At 44.0% G+C, this 21,126-nt stretch overlaps 1 protein-coding gene across 1 annotated transcript in view; it reads right to left on the minus strand.

Moving 5' to 3' along the window:
• The window catches only part of ncanb (neurocan b), a 132,834-nt gene that overhangs the window by 68,274 nt on the left and 43,434 nt on the right, over positions 1–21,126 (minus strand). Inside the window, exons 4-7 of the mRNA XM_071521499.1 lie at positions 11,867–12,096; positions 10,852–11,020; positions 6,021–6,195; positions 3,498–3,625 (exon numbers count right to left, since the gene is read on the minus strand). Of these exons, the coding sequence (XP_071377600.1) occupies positions 3,498–3,625; positions 6,021–6,195; positions 10,852–11,020; positions 11,867–12,096 (702 nt within the window). The remainder of the gene's footprint in view (positions 1–3,497; positions 3,626–6,020; positions 6,196–10,851; positions 11,021–11,866; positions 12,097–21,126) is intronic.

Raw genomic sequence — 21,126 nt, forward strand, 5'->3', positions numbered from 1 at the left:
TGAGCCAACGGCAATACAGTGAGTGATGAAAAAATATGAGATGGAGGAGGGACAGAGTGAATGGAGAGAGGTTATAGACAGAAGAACAGGTTTGATATGAGGATCCAGGAGATTTATGCAGAGGGCAAGGCATGAAGTGGCTGATATATTGATGAATAGACAGAGATAGTGGGGTGGAGGGTGGAGGATGAATGAAGAGAACAACAGGAAAGGAGAACGAAGAGGAATGTGATTGCGTGAGTGATGTGTGAGAAGATTGGCTAGGAAATATTTATAAAAGACGTTTAGAAGGTGCTACTAAATATTATATATGGCAGACCTGGGCCAAATATAAACTGCAAATACTTATGACTTGTTTTAGCCTTCTAAGGTGCCAGATGGTTTGGCACTGCCTTGCCACAATATGCAATAAACTTTCAACTTTCAAGACTCTTTCATGATTGAGTCATTTTAGTGCAAATTTCTAGGATTGATATTTACAACTTAACTGACATTTGATACAAGCAAATTATAACAAATTAAAAACTACTTAATAATAGTTATTTGCAAATACAATTTGAATTTGTCTGTTATATGGCTGGCTATTGAACAGTTTAATCATTTTATTTTACTAAGCCTGTATACAAACTAAGAGAAAAGACAAGCTCTTTGTTTTGTACGTAATTTCAGTTTTGATTGAAGGCAATTATCTGCTGATTACTTCAAATAAGGTTGTTCATTTCACAAAAGCTTACTGAAAACCACTGCAGACAAAACCTACAGGTGGCCATGTAATCTATTCTGCTCAGTACCTCGGTCACATACAAGGTGTTTATTCCCTCTATAAATACCTCTGGTAACTACTACAATTATAGTTAATGACAGTTCTGCTCTTACCACTTTGTAAAGAGTGACCCAGATACACCAACCCCTGTATTGTGTTTGCTTCTGCAGAAGCACCTATCAGTATATGAATATCAAAGGAATGGAGAGGAATGAAGGAGGTGGAAATCTACTTCACACTCTGCGCTCCAGAACTTCCCACAAAGGTTCAAAGATGTTTAGATCTGGTGATTGGGGAGGCTATGGAAGGCATGTGGCAATTATCTGAGTATTCATGAAACTTCTTGAATTTGTTTAGCAGCGTGTATGGGGGCATTATCACCTTGGAATATGGGAACATAGTGAGGAAATGGTATTTGCACCATTGGGTGCCCCTGGTCCTGTAAAATGGCTTAATATTTTCTGGCCGTTGTACAACCATGCAGAGAAATCATTGAACCTAGGGTGCATCCCATTTGGCCCAAATGCATCTTATGCTCCTTCCTTTCATCCTTGACTCGACCAAAAATTAGCCGCCATCTTTACGGATGTTACAAATGGTTAAAAGACGCATGAAGGAGCCTTCATATCTCCTTGCCTCTAATCTCCTCTAATGAGACATGGCTGGAGGATACACAGGTGTATGTGGAAATAATGAGTGAAGATAATTGACGCTCACCTCCATACTGTCAGAAATATGTAGAAAAAATGACTAAATGAATAAAACCCACAGCTGTAAGAAGCCCAAACTATTATGTAATATATTCTCCAAAGAGTAATAGGTTTTAAATCTTTGCCTAACATTTGTTAAGCGCTATGTTAAATGTTGATATGCTGACAGCTCTGTTTGAGTTGTAGGGTATAAAACTTTGCCCTTATAGGCATAAGTAACTGAGCTGTCACATAAGGCTTAAGGCTTCTGAATGTGATTACAGGGACGGAGGAGGAGACCTGACAGCTGATTAATCTCCGTATGGAAAAAAGGCACATCTCTTCACGGGGACTTTCTCTGCCATTCAGGCATACCTCTGTTTTCATTCTGGCCATATTCATGACCCGGGACATGATGTGGCTGCCTAATGACTGTGCCATGAAAGGACATATTTTCACATCAAGGCCAGCACATTTGTCTCTTGCCGGAGTCACTTTCTGCGTCGTCTCTGGGTGACCTTTTTGTTTACCGTGTTTGAAAACCTTGATGTGCCTCTCATTCTGTATTAATCTTTCTGGTCAATTGTGTTTGTGTAGGTTGCCATGGAATTTCCCTTCAGGGATAATAGGTTTTTATTAAACCTCATTAACAGCCTTTCATTTGCACATTATGTTCTTACAGCTAGATCTATAGAAATTTAGGAGTATAAAAAGAATAAAACTTTGGTTTATTGCTAGCGAGATATCAATAGCCTACATGATTATTGGCTAACCCAAGTCGCAAAAAGGACACATTTCACAGAAATTTCTTTCAGGTGTTAGAAATTGAAACGTGTCTATGTGGATAAAATATGAGCCTTAGAATAATTTAGACAGCTGTAATCCTCGGAGGAAAAGGGGATACAGTACAATGTGGGAGGAGCCTCAACGCAACGCTTCAAACGTCACTTTAATGCGGCGTGTGCAAGGAAATTCCGATTCACAGGACACGGTTCACTGGCTTCCTCTCCTCGCATGTTCTCCTCATTTCCCCCGTGACCTTTCACCAAGGGGTCAAGGAGGAGATGCAAGGAGAAACCTTTATGTAATGGAATGCATCCAAAATGACTCCCACAAAATGGCTGCTCACACGATTACAGATCCATCACCATGTTCAACAGCTGGCAACATATAGGGCATCATTTGGCTTCTTCCAAACATAAACCCTTCTAGATGTAGCAAAAAAGAGTAAAAAATGACCCAGTGACTTTTCCCAGTGATCCAGGTTTTGTGTTACGCGTCTTTGTGCGTTGGCCTTGTATATAAGAAGTTTCTGAATGACAGCCCTGCTTTGTGAAACTCACAATGTACTTTTGGTTGAGACTGAGTCATAGTGGTGTTTTTGCCGATGCCGTTTCTCCCTGTTTTGTACATAAAGGTGTCATGATTTTCAAAAGTATTCACCCTGCCACATTAAATAATTTTGCAGTTTTTGTGACAGATGCACCTAGAATTCTGGGACCGACTATTTGGCCTCAATGGAACCCACGCTGCCTTGTGTTGCTTTGAAAACTCACATGATAAAAGCAGTGATTGTCTTCTAATGCTGACACATACTTCTAATTGGCAGTCAGCTCAATGTGCCTCACCTGTGTAGCTGCCTTTGTAATTATAATTTAGTTACTTCAGGGTTCAAGTCCGTTTTATGTGGTGTTTCTCTTATTTTTTCCCCCACCCCGCTGTAGGTCTTTTTCCACTTCTGACTCTGGCATTGTGACTCAGAGAGAAGTTTTGGGATGATGCTTCTGACCCACTTAGGACTTTAACTACTGCCTGAAGTAAGCTGTAACATGACACCTGGGCTCAATATTGTCTCCCTCCCTCTCACTTCCACCAGCTCTCCTCCCCTCTCTCTCTCCCTCCGTCTTGCATGCCGCCTCTTCCTTTCTGTCCTTTCTAACAGAGAATTAAGGCCTGGTCACAGCGTCCCAGGACCGCAGACCCAGGGCTTAGAGGACCCATGCATGACTAAACCTAAATTGGTGGTTGGAGCTCCGGACTCCTACCTTGCAGCTGCTTAGCAAAGCAGTAGACATCAAACAGCTCATCAGGGGACCTATTGCCGTAGTTACGGACTCCAGGTGAGTCCTCACGGTCGCCATAGCAACCAGGCCGGGGTGACTGGATGGGATACCTGTGGAGAGAGAGATACAGCGAGAAGAAGAGAAAGCGAGAGAGAGAGAGAGAGGGAGAGAGAGATACTGTATGAGTGAACATAGCCTGGTCACAGACTAACTTGCCTCCCCAGGGACGAGTCTGTATTCACACGCATACAAAATAAGGTGGAAACCGAACAACACTTAATCATCTTGTGCCCTGAATACAATGATTTTAAAGATATCTTCTTCTAAGAGATTACCCAAATATTTTTGCCAAACAATAACAAAAAGAGATACACGAATATCACCCTTTCTACTGGGTGAATTGCCATAGTCTGGTATGCAGCAGCAGCAGCAAAATTCATAATATGTCACCACAACCTGAGGACAACTACTGGAGAGCGATTCAGCTGATATCTATTTAAATTACTCGTTTTGCCTTCAGTGTGAGTTTCACAGAATAATTATCCAACCGTTTGATTTTAAATTGTTTTTAAAAATGGCTTTTTTATGTTCTGACATTATAAAAACTCCAATAAAGCTCAATTGAGAGAGAGAGAGAGAGAGAGAGAGGCAGGGAGTCAAGGAGAGGTTAAAAGAATCAGGAATTCCTTCAGCGGCTTGGCATGCCTGTGGGGGCTGAGAAAACAGCGATCTATATTCTGGCTCCAACTGTGCAATTATTCCACAAGTACATTGATTCCAACAGCACCAGGGCACAGGCAAAGAGGCTGATTAAAAGATTACGCCGGGCATACAGAGACTTATGAAGGACTAGGCATAGACACACACACATGGATGAACACATACACACACACACACACAAACATGCACGCAAACACACATGCCGGCGCAGACAAATATCAACCCACAGCGCTTCTCATATTGCTCATATTGCTCATATTGCAACCTGTTTTCATCAGAGTATAACAAAAGAACTAAGCCTCCTAATGTCTCCCTGCCATTCTCTCTTTCACTTTCTCTCTCTCTCTTTCTGCTTGGTGGCTGATGAAGCGATAGCTGATGTCTGTATTTTTTCAAGGTATTAATTGGACATTTTCCTCATGGCTGATGTGCAGTCAGAGCCTCCTGGATCTGGACCAATTAGATAGCTCCCCAGTGAGAACAACAGGAAAGTAGGAAGGAAGGAGAGAAAGAAATAGGGAAAGAAGCTGCGCCCCGGGAAGGGTTGTGAGAAACTGTCAATAAGACAACAGTCAATCTGCTTGGCTACTATAGTAACAGTGATTTGAAAGGAAAGTGTTGATATGCAGACCGCTGCTGAGATACAAGCTCTGACCGGCCCTGTTCAGAAGGATTTAATGGAAGGTGGCGAGCTGAAACAGAGGCAACAGCCTGACAGACAAATCAGAGGGGGCAGACGTAGTTAGTTGCCTTTCCAATGTGCAAACAAGCAATTAGATCCAATTATATCACATAGTTTTGTGTTTATAAAAAAACCTCCAAAAAGATCAAAATGATTTTCACTCTATTATACTTCATACTTCTACTTCAGTAAGTTTTTTTGGTCTAGGCAGAGACAAATCTTCGGTAGCAAAGAGCATTTATTTTTGTTATAATGTTTGATCATGTGGCAAATAATCAAATATTGTATATCAGCCTGCAATAACTGTCTGATTGTGGTTTCAAAATAGCAACCTGATCCAAAACACTGCTGACTGAAAATGTACAGCCCCAGTCTCTGCTAATTACTGTTAAGTCCAAGAGATACAGATGCAGTTGGTGTAAAAGTAGCATTTTTTACTGTATGGAACAGAGATTCAGGGCCCATGGTTGCACTATTGCTGTTCCCCCGAATTCAAGCTCTGTTCTCTTTTCAGCTATCATAAGGTACAAGAAACCATCTCACAGTATAGCTGACTGAGAAATACTACTTTTGTGCTACAGTATGCCCTGTTCCTGTTCATTTCTGTGTGACAAAGTTTGAAAAAGGAGAGGCTTAAACAGCTCCTCCAAGACTAACAGAAGACGGATGCAGGATAGAAGCGTGACTAGGGATTTCTCCAACGGCTTGTGCTGCGCATTATATAATGGATAGTTTCATTATTCAAAGAAGCGCTCTAACCATGCTGCTAATTCTCATAAAGAACGGCTAGCTGTGCTTTATCGGTTGCTATGGCCAACTCTCATGGCAACCAGGGGGCTAGTTAACAATCTTGTTTAATTCCTGATTGTTTTTCTCATGTATGTATACTACTTTTGGGAAAACCTTTCAGACAGTATACATGTTGGTATTCATTGTATAAGAGCCATAATACCCTTGAGGATGTTCTTTACTGTGACCATGGGGACTTTTGCATGGCATCACCATTGTAACCATAATCACAGTAAAGAATTATTCCAATGGCAACACCGAAATTGCAAATCCAATGCTTTGGCTTTTGAGCTACCTGCATGTGAAAGCCTTACCGTACAGTCTGGTCGGACAGCCAGCCGGCGTCACAGTTGTCATAGCCGTCGGCGAAGGTGGCCTGGAGCTGGCCTGGCGAGGCTATGACCGCTGAGTTCTCCACACACACCCTATTGGCGTCAGAGAAGGACAGGGCATAGCGGTCATGAGGGGCCCGGTAGTGAAAAACCACACCTGGAGTAGAGAAAGAGAGAGAGAGGGGATGTGATAGAAGTAGGGAGTATACACCAGAGAGTAATATTCTCATTTTATGAACTGCAACCTTGTGTTTGAAACACAGAAATAATTATGAACCATAACCTTGAGCCATTAAAACATGAACATGGACACGCACAGAGACACATAAACGCACAGCCCTTTAGACAGCATCATCATGTACTAACATTGTTCCATCTGTGCAGGAGGAAACAAAAGCAATCGGGTTCAACAACCTCCGTACGTGAGTCTCATTTGCATCAGACAGACAGCCAGCTTATCATCAGAGAAAAGAGATGTTGCCCTTGGATACAGTGTACGACAAACAGTGGCAATGTTTATTTTACTGCTTTAACAGTAAACACACAATGTCACCCTGCTACACCCACAGCCTGTCTCTACGCTCATGGAATGATAGAGAGAGAAAGAAAACGGAGCTAGAAACAGAGAGATGCAATGCATTGAAGGAGATGCATGAGAACGTACTGAAGAGAGAGAGAGAGAGAGAGAGAGAGAGAGAGAGAGAGAGAAAGACAGAGACAGAGACAGAGACACAAGAAAGGACAGACTCTCAAGACAGAGGTTAAAAAAAGTGAGAAGTGGAATAAGAAATGAACGAGGGACAAAGAGAGAAGCGATTCCCTGAGCTGTGAAAGGAGGGAATAGCTTTTGAAGTGTCCGTCTGACGTTCCTTCACCTCCCACCTCTGCCTGCCAGTCACCCAGCTCTCCTCCCATGAGAAGAAGCCAGTTACATGAAAGCCAGTGGGCGTCTGGCTACTAACATGGCTCCTTTATCTTCCACGGCTTTGTGTGGGAGAGTGACAGAGACTCCTCCAAGATGGAGGGGTGGGGGGGGCAATTTGAGCATTAACGCCCCAGGCTATGGGTGCAGAAAGCAAGCAAGGCCAAGTGTGTGTTTTTTCTCCCTTACACATAAATGATATGCACATACACATACATGAAAGTACGAATGCACACACAGACACAGACACACACACACACAGACACACACACACACGTACACCTCCCTGTTCCCGGCAGTCCGTCCAGCCTTTCCGTCATCCCGGTCTCATTCTCCACTGCTCCACTTCACAGAAATGTGGAGCAGGAATCCTCTCTTTCATTTCTGTTCCCTCTCTTCTTCTCTCTCTCTTTTTCTCTTCTCCCTGTTTCTCCGTGTTTCCATCCTTTCTCCTTTGAGGCAGTGGGATCCAGGCCAAACAGAGATGCTAGCTGGCTGGCTAACACATACACTGGAGAGACAAATGGGTTTCCTCTCCGTACGGGAAACCCGGTCCCTTTCCACAGGAGGGCTGCATTCTCAATATCTCATCTCTCTATTTTTACCGTGCTGCATTTTCACACGTTCCTGCATAGCCTCCCGGGAGGAAAACAGGATGGCACCCATTTGTGGGTAGGCCCAAAGCTTTATAATTGAGCGATGCCCTCATTGTAACACTGTGAAAGAAATACATGCAGCAGTAGGTGTCCTTTGGTCCCCTGCTTAGTACTCCACTCTGCATTATAACATATATCATATCACTTGCTTTGTTAAAGTGCACAGAGGAATGCCAGCACTGGGGTAAATGTGGGATTCAACTGTGAGAATCTCCTTTCACACCAATAATATTAAAAATCATGAAGCACCAGGAACACCCAAAGAAGGGTTTGAAAATGGGTCTGCATATTTTCAATACATGAATATGTTTTCACTGCACGAGCTCATCAGGAGCTTGCATACCTTTGAAATAGTTTAAGGTTGGCAACTACTAAGAAACTGGCTAAAAGTCTGCCACACAGTCTGCAGAGTCTGTGGAAACAGTGTTACAATACGGTTTTCACTATGTCAGAGTGCTTGATATATCTATTGTCCCCTCACCAGTTAACCGCAGCCAGCCATATCTCACCACGGACAACGGCTGACACACAGAATCAATGGCACCTCGTTCTAATTGGCGAGACACAGGCAATTGACCAGTCAATATGTGCCGAGAGAAAGAAAGAAAGAAGGGAGACAAGACAGGAAGGGGAGGGAGACAAGACAGGGAGCAAGAAAGAGATAGCAAGAGCAAGAGAGAGAGTGAGAGAGGCAGTGAGAGAGAAATGAAAGAAGAGATAGAGAGAGAGGAAGGAAATCTCATCAGGGCTTAGACACACACAAATGAGTCTATGAGAAGAGCCCTGTGGATTAATATGATATTGATATAGCTGAGCAATATCAATACCTGCTAATTAATACGTTAAGCACTCAGTAGAATTAGTGCGAGGAGGGCTGTGGTCTGCCATGTAGCGTGACTGCCAATTAAGGCTAAGCCCAGGAGATGGCTTCTCCTCGACGGACACGTAATTGGTTTCTTTCTGAAGGAGTGGTTTTCATAGCGTGTTAATCGACTGGCCGAGAGAGGGAGGAGGCAGGGTCTCCCAAGCATAGTGCCAGGGGTCTCACTCACTACCCATAAAGTGCTCTTATGGAGAAAGATGAGGTGCTTCGCTCGCCCATGAAACCCAGATAGCATCCTCCTTGATGTAATTATGGAGACACAGTGGCCCATACCAATACGCGTGCACATGCGAGCACACACGCACACTGAAACACACACAAACACATAAGCATGCTTGCACACACACAGACACACATACACACACACACACACACACACAGACACACACGGGAGCTAGGCCTATATCTAGGTAATGGAGTGGAGGCTATATCTGTGTTATTCTCAATGGGAGATGATGTAGCCAGTGTATTGTACTGTGCTGTATCTGGGCAAGAGAATGAGGCTACTGGGCTTTTAGAGTGCAGCGGCGCTGACGTTAGCAACATTAGCAAGGATTTGTGGTGAGCGGCAGGACAGTGTACAGCAGCTAATGCAGTGTGTGAATCCCCTGTAGTCATTACAGTAATAGCCAATTATTAAAAATAGCTAGTGACCTGGAAAGAATCTGATGATAGCGCTGCAGCGAAAATGCTTTGACGTGGTAATTATGGTTATACTACAGTTAGCTACCTCCGGGTGGCTTGACAATATCACAAATCCAAGCGTCCTGCACAAAAGTAATACAGTAAATGGTTAGCTCATTCAGTCCAGCCACAGAGAGCCACACAGCCCTCGGAGTAGCACCATTTAATAATAGTGTACACTGCTGGGTTTGAATACCTCATTGCTTTCATTAGGCTGTCATTGCATGAACAGCACCTGAGCGGCCCAGGTCAACAATGTTTTATACGTTCTAGTTTCCTCACCTTTTCCTCCCCATCAGACATTTTACATGGACAGTAAACAACCCTGGGTGTAATGGCTGCATTAACCTGACATGGAAAACAGAGTCATTACTATTCATAGTGGCAGAGTTTGGGAGCAACTGGGGAGCTGTACACAACCAAAGAGTGGATTGTTGTTTCCCTGGGACTATAATTTGGGTGGGTAAAAAGACGCGTAGGAGCCACAATGACAACTGGGGAGTGTTAGGTCTAATTACCTGGTATGCCACCACGCCATGGTGAGATATCATTTTCAATAAAATTATATTGAATCATAATAATAATGGACCTTATGAGGGTATCTACAGACTCTCTCTTGTGCTCTTTCTTTCTCTCTTTATTCCAGTAATTATTTATTGGCACGACTGTCCAAATTTAATACTATTATTCAAGTGTAGAGCCATCTGATCAAAACAATACACAGGAATGATCAGGGTGCTAATTATGATATAAAAAATGCTAATTGATAAGCTCATCATAATTACGCTAACTGACAGAAACAAGGGTATATTAACTCAGAACAGCTCTTGGTCATTGTTATTTTCACTGTCCCTCAGGCTATGACATGCTGATACATACTGAGCAGCTTGGCTAGCACTGGCTGCCTCCCCAAGGAAGACTGAGGTAGGTATCAGTGTTTTCTTTGTCTGTTCAGCCATGGCGGCTATCGCTGCACATGCTGCACAACTACCCAGTTCTTCTATTTATTCCAAACAAACCACTGGTGCTGTTGCTGGAGACGTGACACACATCCAAACCAGGTTTTTTAAACAGCAAATATAATGATGATATCATGTTTTCATGAACTGGGTATTGGCTGAATCATTATTGTGTTCTATACATTGGTGATAGAGAGTAGCAAAATGACCATTTATCTATATGAAAATCACAGGTCATTACTTTAAATTTTAGCAACTACATTGCCATCAATCAAGGGTTAGGGTTCAACAATTTTTGTGCTGGTGCTGGATAATAAAAGAATCTTAGTCAATATCTGCACACTTAAGCCAATGCAGCGTTCCACTTTCCAAAATCTTTAGTAGTGTATTGAACTTATTCTCATGGTGGCCATTTTGTACACTTGGGATGGGTCAACTCAGCCCAGAAAACTGACATATACAGTATATACTTTATAAAACTAGCGTTACATAGCACATACATAGCTGAGGACGTCAGAGTATAACCTTAAAATATGAACCTATATCTCTCTGGATTCTTGAGATCCATTAATTTCTAATAGTGACGTACATCTTGGTATACAACAAAAGGATAGGCTTGCTCTTGCAGGTAGAGACTCTGCAGTACTTGACACTTCCAGTCCAGTGCATTACTCACAGCTGCAGAGAAAGTGCCCCCCGCTGTTTTTACCTGTGACCTCCAGGGGAACTGTGTCCTGTTCATCATTGATGCCCACCACCACCTCACAGCGGTACAGACCAGAGTCGCTGGAACGCAGGCCGCTCAGAGCAAGACTGGCATTGTAGCGGTTGTCATGGTAACCAGGCAGTGTTACACGACCCTGGAAGGCCTTCTTCACCTAAGGGAGGAGGGGAAGCAATGAATGAGGAAGAGGAGGGAGGGAAAGAAGAAAGGAAGGAGGAAGAACAGGAAGGGAAGGAAGGTATAGAAAGAAGAAGAGGAGGGAGGGAAGGAAAGGAGGGAGGAGGAGAAAGGGAAGGATGGAAGGAAACAAGGAGGAAATGGAGAGAGGGAAGAAGGAATTAAGAAGAGGAGGGAGGGAAGAAAGGAAGGTGGAAGAGAAGGCAGAGGCGGGAGGAAAGGGAGGATGGAGGAAGGGGAAAAAAGGGAAGGAAGCAATAAGGAGGGGAGAATGGGAAGGAAGGAAGAATGGAAGGAATGAGGAAGAGGCGGGAGGGAAGGAAGGAAGAGGAGCAAGGAAGGCAGGAGGGATGCAAAAAGAGCAGGGAAAGAAGGAAGGTTGGAACAACGACGAGGACAAAGTGAAGGAAGGAAGAAGGAAGAGGAGGAAGGTGGGAGAGATAGGAGGGAGGGAAGGGCAGAAGGAAGGAAGGAAGGAAGGAAAGAGGGAAGGAAGTGGAAAAGGAGGAAGGAAGGTGGAGAGGGAAGCAAGGGAAGCAAGGAAGGAAGGAAATATGAAGAGGAGAGAGAGAAGGCATGTAGGAAGGAAGATGAGGAGTGAGGGTAAGAAGGAGGAAGGAAGCAGGACGAGGTACGAGGGTAGGAAGGAAAGTAAGAGAAGAACAAGCACAGCCGAGTCACAATGCATACACAACAATAAGTTTGTTACTGAGCAACAGGAATATCAGTCAAGGTGAAAGCCACATAAACACCTGCAGTAAATTTATGCAAACCTCCTGATTTGCATTGAAACCGAGCCTTTCACTGTGTTCCCTCTCCTTACCTTGACCACATTGTCTTTGGCCACCAGGACCGACTGCTCCTTCTGCAGGCCGTCGGAGCCTCTCTGGCCCCACACCTTGGTCCACTTGATCCTGGGTGGCTCATGGGACGGACCCACGCTGGGGCGCAGGGTGAAGAGGCAGGGGAGCAGGACAGTTTTGGACAACTCCTCACTGATGGTCTGGTGGGTCACCTTCCGCATGTTCACCACCGCGTTTGCATGGGTTACACCTGAGGAGAGGAGAGGGAGAGGAGAGGAGAGGAGAGGAGAGGAGAGGAGAGGAGAGGAGAGGAGAGACAAGATGAAAATTTGAATTCTAAAACACCTATATTGTGACAAGTCCAGCTAAAAACAGAGACACGCAAATCATTATCACACCAAAAGAAACCATTAGTCAATCAGGATAGCAATGATACAAGATGTAAAAAAAAAAACGACAGAACTGTACTTCACTTCAAAAGAAGGCAAGAAGAGAGGAGGAGACAGGAGAGGAGATGGGAGGCAAGAGGAGAGGAGGAGAGGGGAGGATACGAGACAAGGGGAGAGGGGAGAAGAGAGAGGAGGAAAGAGGAGAGGAGAGTGTGTGAGGAGAGGAGAGGAAGGGAGGGGAGAGGAGGAGAAAGAGAGAGGAAGAAAGAGGAGAGGAGATGATGGGAGAGGAGAGAATGGGAGGGGAGAGGAGAAGAAAGAAAGAGGAAGAAAGAGGAGAGGAGATGAGGGGAGAGGAGAGAAGAGAAGAGAGAGGAAGAAAGAGAAGAAGAAGAGGAGATGCAAGTGTGTAAGGAGAGGACAGGAGAGGAGAGGAGTGGAGAGGAGAGAGAGGAAGAAAGAGAGGAGAGGAGAGGAGATGAGAATTAATTCTGCATCGTAAATAAAGCCTCAACAGCAGTCCACAGGACACTATTTCTTATTGCATTGAAAAAACGTTAAAGAGTTAATTGCTTCTTGTACAAGAAAACGCATCCTTTCCTTCCTCTGTTTCTTTTGTTCCATCTGATCCTTTTTTTTGTAGAGTAATAGGCAAAGCACTGAGGCTCATTCCGTTGCATTGATTATTGGTCATTGATCCGGCAGACCATTACTGTGCTAGTGCTGGACAGTGGGAGGCAGGACTATAGAGAGTAGCGGGGAGATATTAAAACTCGTTTCATAAGCCATACATCAAACCTGGATATGCGTTATAGGATCAATATCATCACCTCTTCCAAGTTGAGTGCAACGCCACCGTGGATTGGTGACACAAATGTTACCACCATCAAAATAACTGATGGTTGAGAGAATGGTTATCTTTATAACATATTCAACATATTCGTATTCTCAGTGCAGCACACTCTGGAGATTACTGGCATCAACATTTTTGCTCAGCAATATTCTGCAACGTTCTATCACATCTTTCATCATTATCTTTCCTCCCCACCAATTTAAAAAGGAACCTGTATTTATTATGAAAACACCAACCTTACAAGTCGCAGGCATCACATAACAGCGCTAGAGTTATATCATGCATTGCCAACTACTCTAAGCCCGCGTCACCTTGATCCTTTCATCATTAAAAAGACCGAGGTGGCTCATTTACGTTGCGGTGGAAAAACGCGATGTCGAGTGTTCCGCCCTTACAAAACAGCAACACGGGTTATCATCGCTGCGCTCTGTCTGCCGCCGTATTCATCTACTGTACACAGTGTGTGAATGAGATTTATGCGTAAAGCATCACACCTCATCTGACTCTATTCTATCTCTTTACTCACTCTTCCTTCCTCTCCAGTTGGGCACTGAGACTACCGGCAAGCAGAACTCATTAGGTCAGCCCAGGGTGCAGAGAGAGAGGGAGAGAGAGAGAGAGGGAGAGGGAAAGAGAGAGAGAGAGAGAGAGAGAGAGAGAGAAAGAGAGAAAGAGATAGAGAGAGAGAGAGAGAGAGAGCAGAGAGCTGGGATTCAATGGAGGAGATATTGACAGAATCAACCATCCACCAGCAGCTGAAACCCATTAAGGTTTCAGAAGTCTCCAGAAATGAGAAATCTCATTTTCCCCCCAATCTTAAAAAGCCCAGCCTCATTGTATACTCTTTCAATCAGCTAGCCTGGGACTTCTTTTATAAAAGCCCTAATTAGGAAAAAAAACACCCCAATCTGTCAGAAAAAAAATATAATTTGAGCAGTGCCAGCGGAGAACTATAAGTTAAAATCCACTTATTCTATTGAACAGGCGGACAAAATGTAATGTCAAGCTGTTATGAAGGAGTGAAAGCAAGACGGTGAGGGAGAAAAAGCGCGTCTTGCTTGGGTGGAACAGACAGAGCGGCCGAGCGGCGGAGAAAATGAGCCCATTGATTTCTTTTCATTAGCGTCAGTTTCCTCTGCACACCTTCTGCGGGTCCTGCTCCAATTTCGTCTGATTGGATCTCATGTTAAAGCATACGCTGTGTGAGCGGCCCCTCCTGTCTGCACGGTAATTAAATGGCAGATTGGAGGAATGACGTTTCTTCCAGCGATCACAGGCACACTGCGGGGCGAGTGGCTAAACCTCTCATTTTTCTCTCTATCTGCTGCCACTCTCTCCATCCCTCCCTCCCCCTTCCTTCTCCCTCACAGTGTGACCACCAGCCGGCTTTCAGCTGAGGATTTCATTTCTGTCCTCCTGCTCATCTATTTATTTTTCATCTGGAAATCTTATTTTTGTTTTATCTTCATCCAATATGCACAGTATATAGGTTTTTGTTATTTTCCGGGTTTGATTTTTTCCCTCCGCCCCGGCGAGCAAATTCACTTCATTCAGTTTTCGCTTCATTTGTGATTCTGATTCGATTTTACCTCAGTTGCTTCATCTTCGATTTGCCATTGAATTCTGTCCCAATAAAGGATGGATGAGGTGTGTGTGTGTGTGTGTGTGTGTACACACGCCCTGGAATACACTCACAAGAAGCCACTGAGTGAAAATATCTCATCTCTTGTTCCCTATTCATGGAACACTGAATGCACACGCACACGCACACACACACACACACACACACACACACACACACACACACACACGCACACACACACACACAACTTTGCAGCCATTTTTCATTCCTTGCTAGATGGTTAATGTGCCTTTGAGCACACACACATAGCAGACGTGTGAATAGCTGTCATTGCTCATTTCTGCAGCCCTTATGCTGTCGCAGTTGCTCGAGCTAAGAGGCTGAGTGCCTCTTCCCTGATAGCTTAACATCAGCACTCCCACCCCATTCCCCACATACACACAAACACACATACATACCCACTCCTCTGCTTCTCCCTGTGACATCCTCTTAGACAAGCGCTACTTGTCTAACTCCCTCACCTACTGATCTATTCTAAACCATGTTGCTGTGTTTGGCAGTGTCAGACAGGCTTCGTGCTCTGAAATGGCCCCTCACTTCACACTCAGCAGAAGTTCAACCCGCTGAGTGAGGTGACCTGTGAAAGGAAATGCATAAGCCCTTAAAAGGCTGAGGGATAAGAGGAGAGGAGTGGAGAGGAGAAGAACAGATAAGCAAAGCAGTTTGGGTCAGTAACGACGTTTACCCTGATCTAGACTGCTGTTTTCTTGTGTGGGAAGATAGATTGGAAAAGTTCAATCCATTTTGGGGAAAAAAAATCACCTAAAGTTCATTGCACAATCTTTCTAAAATGAAGACAATCCAGTCTATGAACATGTTCTCATTTTGTCAACCAAGGAGTTAAGTAGTATCCTTTAAAAAGAATCATTATCTGTTTTAATATTTTGCTATCAATAACTTTGTCAGAATAGATGTCACTTTTTCAAATGGTGGATATCTCATTTTGGAACCAAACCAAACTGTGATGTTTAGAGTGAAGGAACTCCAAATACTTTAGTGGGAACAGGGGCAATTGGCATTTTCTGGGAGTTGCGGAGCGTTATGTGAAGTAGGACAAAATGTACCTGGGACTGGCTTCCTGTGTAAAGTATGAGGTCTGCAAGGCCAGCAGGGTTCTCTGATGGGAGTAGGTGTAGAGGAAAATGGAAGCACTTTTGAATCTGTTTTACTTGATAGTGGCAGCAAAGTACTTTTCTCTCTCGCTGACAGAAGAAAAACAGACACTATGGAAAAGATGAACAAGTGCAATTTACTCCACCATAACTTGGCAATGGGTGGAAAATGGTAGAGTGAGGGGAAATGTATAAACATTGCTATGTGTAACTGGGCAAATGGAGTGATGTGATGCGGAAATGAGTCAGGGGGGATTTGATTGAAAAAAGTGGAGATGGTACTTTGAAGCTCAGTGAGTCAGCAGAAGACGTGCAGAGATTGACACATTGACACTTATGCACACACACACACACACACACACACACACACACACACACACACACACACACACACACACACACACACACTAACTTAGTCAAAGAACACTTCTTTCAGGAGGGGCTATCAGATTTCACTCTCCGCTGTCACTCTCTTTACTTTATCCCCCTTGAGGATGCGGCACTCATCTTTGTTTACCACACACTCACACACACATGCACCCACACAGAGACACACACACACACAAACTCTTGATACACATTCACACACACTCTTTGAGTCCCATAAGACTCAAAATCAAACCGCACTTTCTGAGCCACCTTGCCGAGAGCGAGACACTAATACAGCCAAATTTATTCTTCAGCTAAGAGGCATCAATAGTGTTTAATCTGTTTCCCTGATTCCTGCCAGGTTCCACCTGGATAAGCACCAGTTTGGTACCATTATGCTCCCTATGTTCCCGATGGCAAGGCAACTGTGCCACGAATGAAGCCGACCAGGCTATCCAATCACAATCCTATTCACACTCTCCCTCCCTTTTCACTCTTTCTGTCAACTTTATTTGGACAAATGTGTACCTTTGTTTCCCTTCACATTCACATTCGCTCAAAACCACCTGGATCCGGCCTGTGCTGCAATTTGCACCGCTAAATCAAATGAAATCAATTGCAGGTACCCTCTTGAAAAACCTAAATTACATCTTGAAGGAGACCTGGTAAAAAAAACACATGGCTCTATTCCCACATGGTAGAGTAATGAATGTAAACTAGCAAGGGCCCCATTGCCATAGATATATCAAATCTGCATTTAGATGGAAATGTTTTCACAAGCATAACCCCTCCGAGACCCTCCTTTGTTTGGAAATCGGTCTGTTTTCATTTTGCTCTTTGCCCCCCTCCTCTAAATGAGGCCCAGTCAGACAGAGCCTAACCTGCCTTGTGGATAAGAAACGAAATAGTTGAATGTCAATAGTCTTTATTTCCCTTTCTTAACATATTGTTGGGGGTAAAGTGATACGGAGCAAAGTAAGGCATTACTGTTCACCAATTTCAGTGATCACATTACAGTCACTGATCTACCAGATCGGTTGTTAGTTGCGTTACATTCTTCAGCCTCTTTAACCTCTTTATTGGCGTAATATCTATGGGAAGATTCTCTGTCTTATCCTGATTTCAAGTCACGCCAGAAATATTTGAATTAAGAGTAGAGCGCATATGATCGAACCAACATAGTGGTATATGCAAGTCGCAATTTAATGCTGTAGGGTCTATCTTTATTAAAAACTTTAAAATAAAGAATTTGAATCTGTCATTGTTTGGACTACTTCTGATGGTAATGTGAGCTTAAGTCTATAATATTTATTGAGCGCAAGTAAGCCTAGCATAATCATTTTAGGGTGTAACGCAAACATAATGTAACGATAAGTATAAGTAATTACTTTTCTCGGGGAAGAATAAGTGAAGTAATTCATTACTTTTAAGAAAAGCAGACAAGTAATGTGTCATTTATTACCTTTTTCCAGTAACAACTACAACATTGTTAACATACTATATGAATAACAATCAGGGAGGTTCTGAAAAAGAGGAGGCATGCTCAGCAAAGTCCTTGTCTGGATGAGAAGACATTGGATATGTAAGTTTGTGTCATGGAGTGATGGACGTAGTTAAATGGGTTTTTTTTATATTTTTTGGGTATTTTTGTCTTTATTTGACAGTTGAAAGTACAGAGAGAGAGAGGAAAGATTGGGAGAGAGAGATGGCAGAGGGATGACATTCAACAAAGGTCCCGGGCCGGATTCGAAACCCAGGACGCCGCGGCAACACGGCACGCGCCCCAGCCCACTGAGACACCAGGACGCCCCGGACGTAATTAAATGTTAACAGGCCATCTTTCATTTTCCTTGTCCTGCGTCTTTGCATGTTTGTGAGGCTGATTGAGGAGGGCAGGGTGTGAGAGGAGACACTCTGGACCGTCCCCTTGGATCCTCCTCTTCCAACGGTTTACAGATAGAGCTCAGTCTTTCTCATTTTCTTTCTGCGGGTTCACAGTGGCGTCGACGTGATCATCACCGTTGGCCCATCTGTCATTACTTCGGAGGTGCTCTCAAATTATTAAACACAGTCGGAGAGCCTTTATGTGCCTGGCGCAGCGCTGCACACAGACACAGGGTGGGCGGTAATGGCATTTTCACTGTAATAGGAACACAATGGCTAACATCGCTCTCTGTTCGCTTTGTTTCTCTCTCTCTCGCTCTCTCTCTCCGCAGTGCCTGCAATGGGTTTTCCAATGATAAAGGCCCCATTGTCTTCTATTAGCCCACATCAAACCAGCCAGCTTGCCAGTCAAGAGCTATTGGGGCTGATCGAGTGCATCCTCTCCTGTCGTTACCGCGCCACGGATTGTCTGCGTGTCAGGTGATTGTATGCATGTGCGTGTGTGTATGTGTGCGTGTGTCATAAATCAGGATAAATGAGCTGTCTGAGCGAGGCTCGCTGCTACCAGCTGATCACTGTGTTAAGAACTGACAGCTGATCCCATACAAATGACTGGGCTGCGGCAGACCTGGATCAAATAGCATTTGCAAATACTCTTAAGTGTTGGTTTTAATCTGTATGGAGGACAAGATGGATGGTGTTGATAGCATCAGGTACAGAAAAGTAAGAAATTGATGTTTAAATAGTTTCCTATGACGGTGACCTGGCTATAAGAAACCATAAAAATGACATCTTATATCTGACCAAATTGTGTGTCACAAGCCAAAAGTAAAAAAACACATAGAAAAACATGTACTGAAATAAAACGAGTAAGGTGAAACTTTTGAGAAGAAGTGCGAAGAAGTTTCATTGTTTGATATGAATAAAACATTTCAAGGACAGTGGCAGCGAGGGTGGGTTTGTTTTTGTGCGTGTGGATCCTCTGACGAAACTGCTCATTGTTTTTGTTGTTTGGCTGAGAGATTTTCAAAATGCATCCACCCTATTTTAACAAGACCTTGGATGAAACGTGGGGACAAATGGAGAAATAGAGGGACACAGTGGAAATAGAATGAGGAAACAGGAAGGCAACAGGGGGTGTACTTAAAGTCACAATGAAACTGAATTTTGAGTGCATGCTTAATTTGATGCATTTCCTGTTGAAACAGGATATTGGGGCAGGGGACATAATAATTCTGAACTGCAAACCAATGGGATATCATTTAATGGGAACTGCAAACCAATGGGATATCATTTAGTGGGAGAAAAACAGTTTTATTTGATGGGAAGGGTGGAGGGGCGGGATTGTTCAAAAATGTGTGATGAGGTCACCATTACAGATACACTGTTTCCACAAAGTAAAGTAATGGGAGTTTGATATAAAAAAACTTTTTAAAAAGACAAATTTAGTAAGTTTTGTGGCATCTATTGTTAAATAAGTGTATATTATAACATGGAAAATTAGCTAACGAGGTGAAAAGGTAACTTTTCATTTCATTATGACCTTAAACACTGATGACATCATTTAGAGAGATAGATGAGAGAGATAGAGAGAGAAAGAGAGAGAAAGAGAGAGAGAGGGGGAGAGAGAGAGAGAGAGAAAGAGAGAGATGCTGAGGCTGACTCCTCCGACCCAGCCCAAAAATGATAACCATGGCAACAGAGGAACCGCAAACGGAAAGGGTGAAAAGCTTCTGATCGGGGCACACACACACACACACACACACACACACACACACACACACACACACACACACACACACACTTAACTATGTGCTTTGGGGGTGGTCTGTTCAAAGAAGAGATCTGAGGCTATATATAATGTAAATTGAATGAGGGGAGACTGGTTTCCTCCTGCTTCCAGGGTGTATTTGATCACTGGTCTATTTTCCGCCGCAGCGCAGACGCCTTTCCCCCTTCAGGAAGCACACACACACACACTCACACTCACACACACAAATAAAGACACAGACTCAGACACATGCACATATGCACACACACAGTCAAATACACACACACCATCCTAAGCCAATCTACTGAAGTTTCCTGTCAGGGACGACAAAAAAATCACTAAATACCAAATACGTTTTCTGTATGTGTCTGTTTCTGTGTCTGTTTCTGTCTGTTTCTGTGTCTCTCTATGTGTCTGTGAGTTTTTTGTGTGTACTGTAGGTGTTTACGTCTGTCTTTGTGTGTGTGTGTGTGTGTGTGTGTGTGTATTGCTTGTCTAGGCACAGCAGGTCTACCAGACAGATCCCACGCCGGGTTTTGGAATGACATTCCCATGCTGGCATTCTCTCGCATGAGATCTTCTCCCCAGGACCGTCCTCCCCTCTTCCCTCCCTCCTCCTCCTCCTCTCATCTCCCCCTCCTTCTCATCTCCTCTCCCATTCTCTACCCTCTCCAACTTCTATCACCTGTCTCCCTTGTCTCCTTTTTCACCTCACTCTATCCTCCCCCTTTCTCTTCTATTGTGCTCTCTTCTCTCTTCACACCTCTCTCTCTCCTCCTCTCTCTCTCTCTATCCTCACCTACTTATCCTCCACTCTCCTCACCTACTCAACTCATCTATCTACCCATCTCTTCATTCTCTCCCCTCCCCTTTTCTCACTCCCCTCTCTCACCACTCATCTCTCTCACACCCTCATCCCTAGGTCTTTTCCTTATCTCCTTGTTACTCCTCTCTTCCCCATCGCTCTTCTCATCTGTTTATTCAGGCAAATTCTCCTCTCGCCTCCTGTATTCCTATCTCGCCCATGCCTCCATCCCCCCATCCTTTTGCTCTCCTCGTCCCCATCTTTCTCCCTCCTACCCTCATTTCCTCTATGACCCAGACTATCTCCCCTTGTCTCCACCTCCTCCTCCTCCTCTTCTCTCGGTAATGAATATTAACCATCTCACTCCAGCGTTCTATCAGTCTGAGCTGGATCCCATCAGGCCATGTCACGCTTTACAGTTAGTCCCCAGAGGCTGCTACTGTTGCCGTGACTAA

Source organism: Centroberyx affinis, unplaced genomic scaffold (assembly GCF_046629955.1).
Source record: "Centroberyx affinis isolate AG114_WGS23_722 - 3 ecotype Tasmania unplaced genomic scaffold, CSIRO-AGI_Caff_v1 ptg000893l_1, whole genome shotgun sequence".
NCBI lineage: Eukaryota > Metazoa > Chordata > Actinopteri > Beryciformes > Berycidae > Centroberyx > Centroberyx affinis.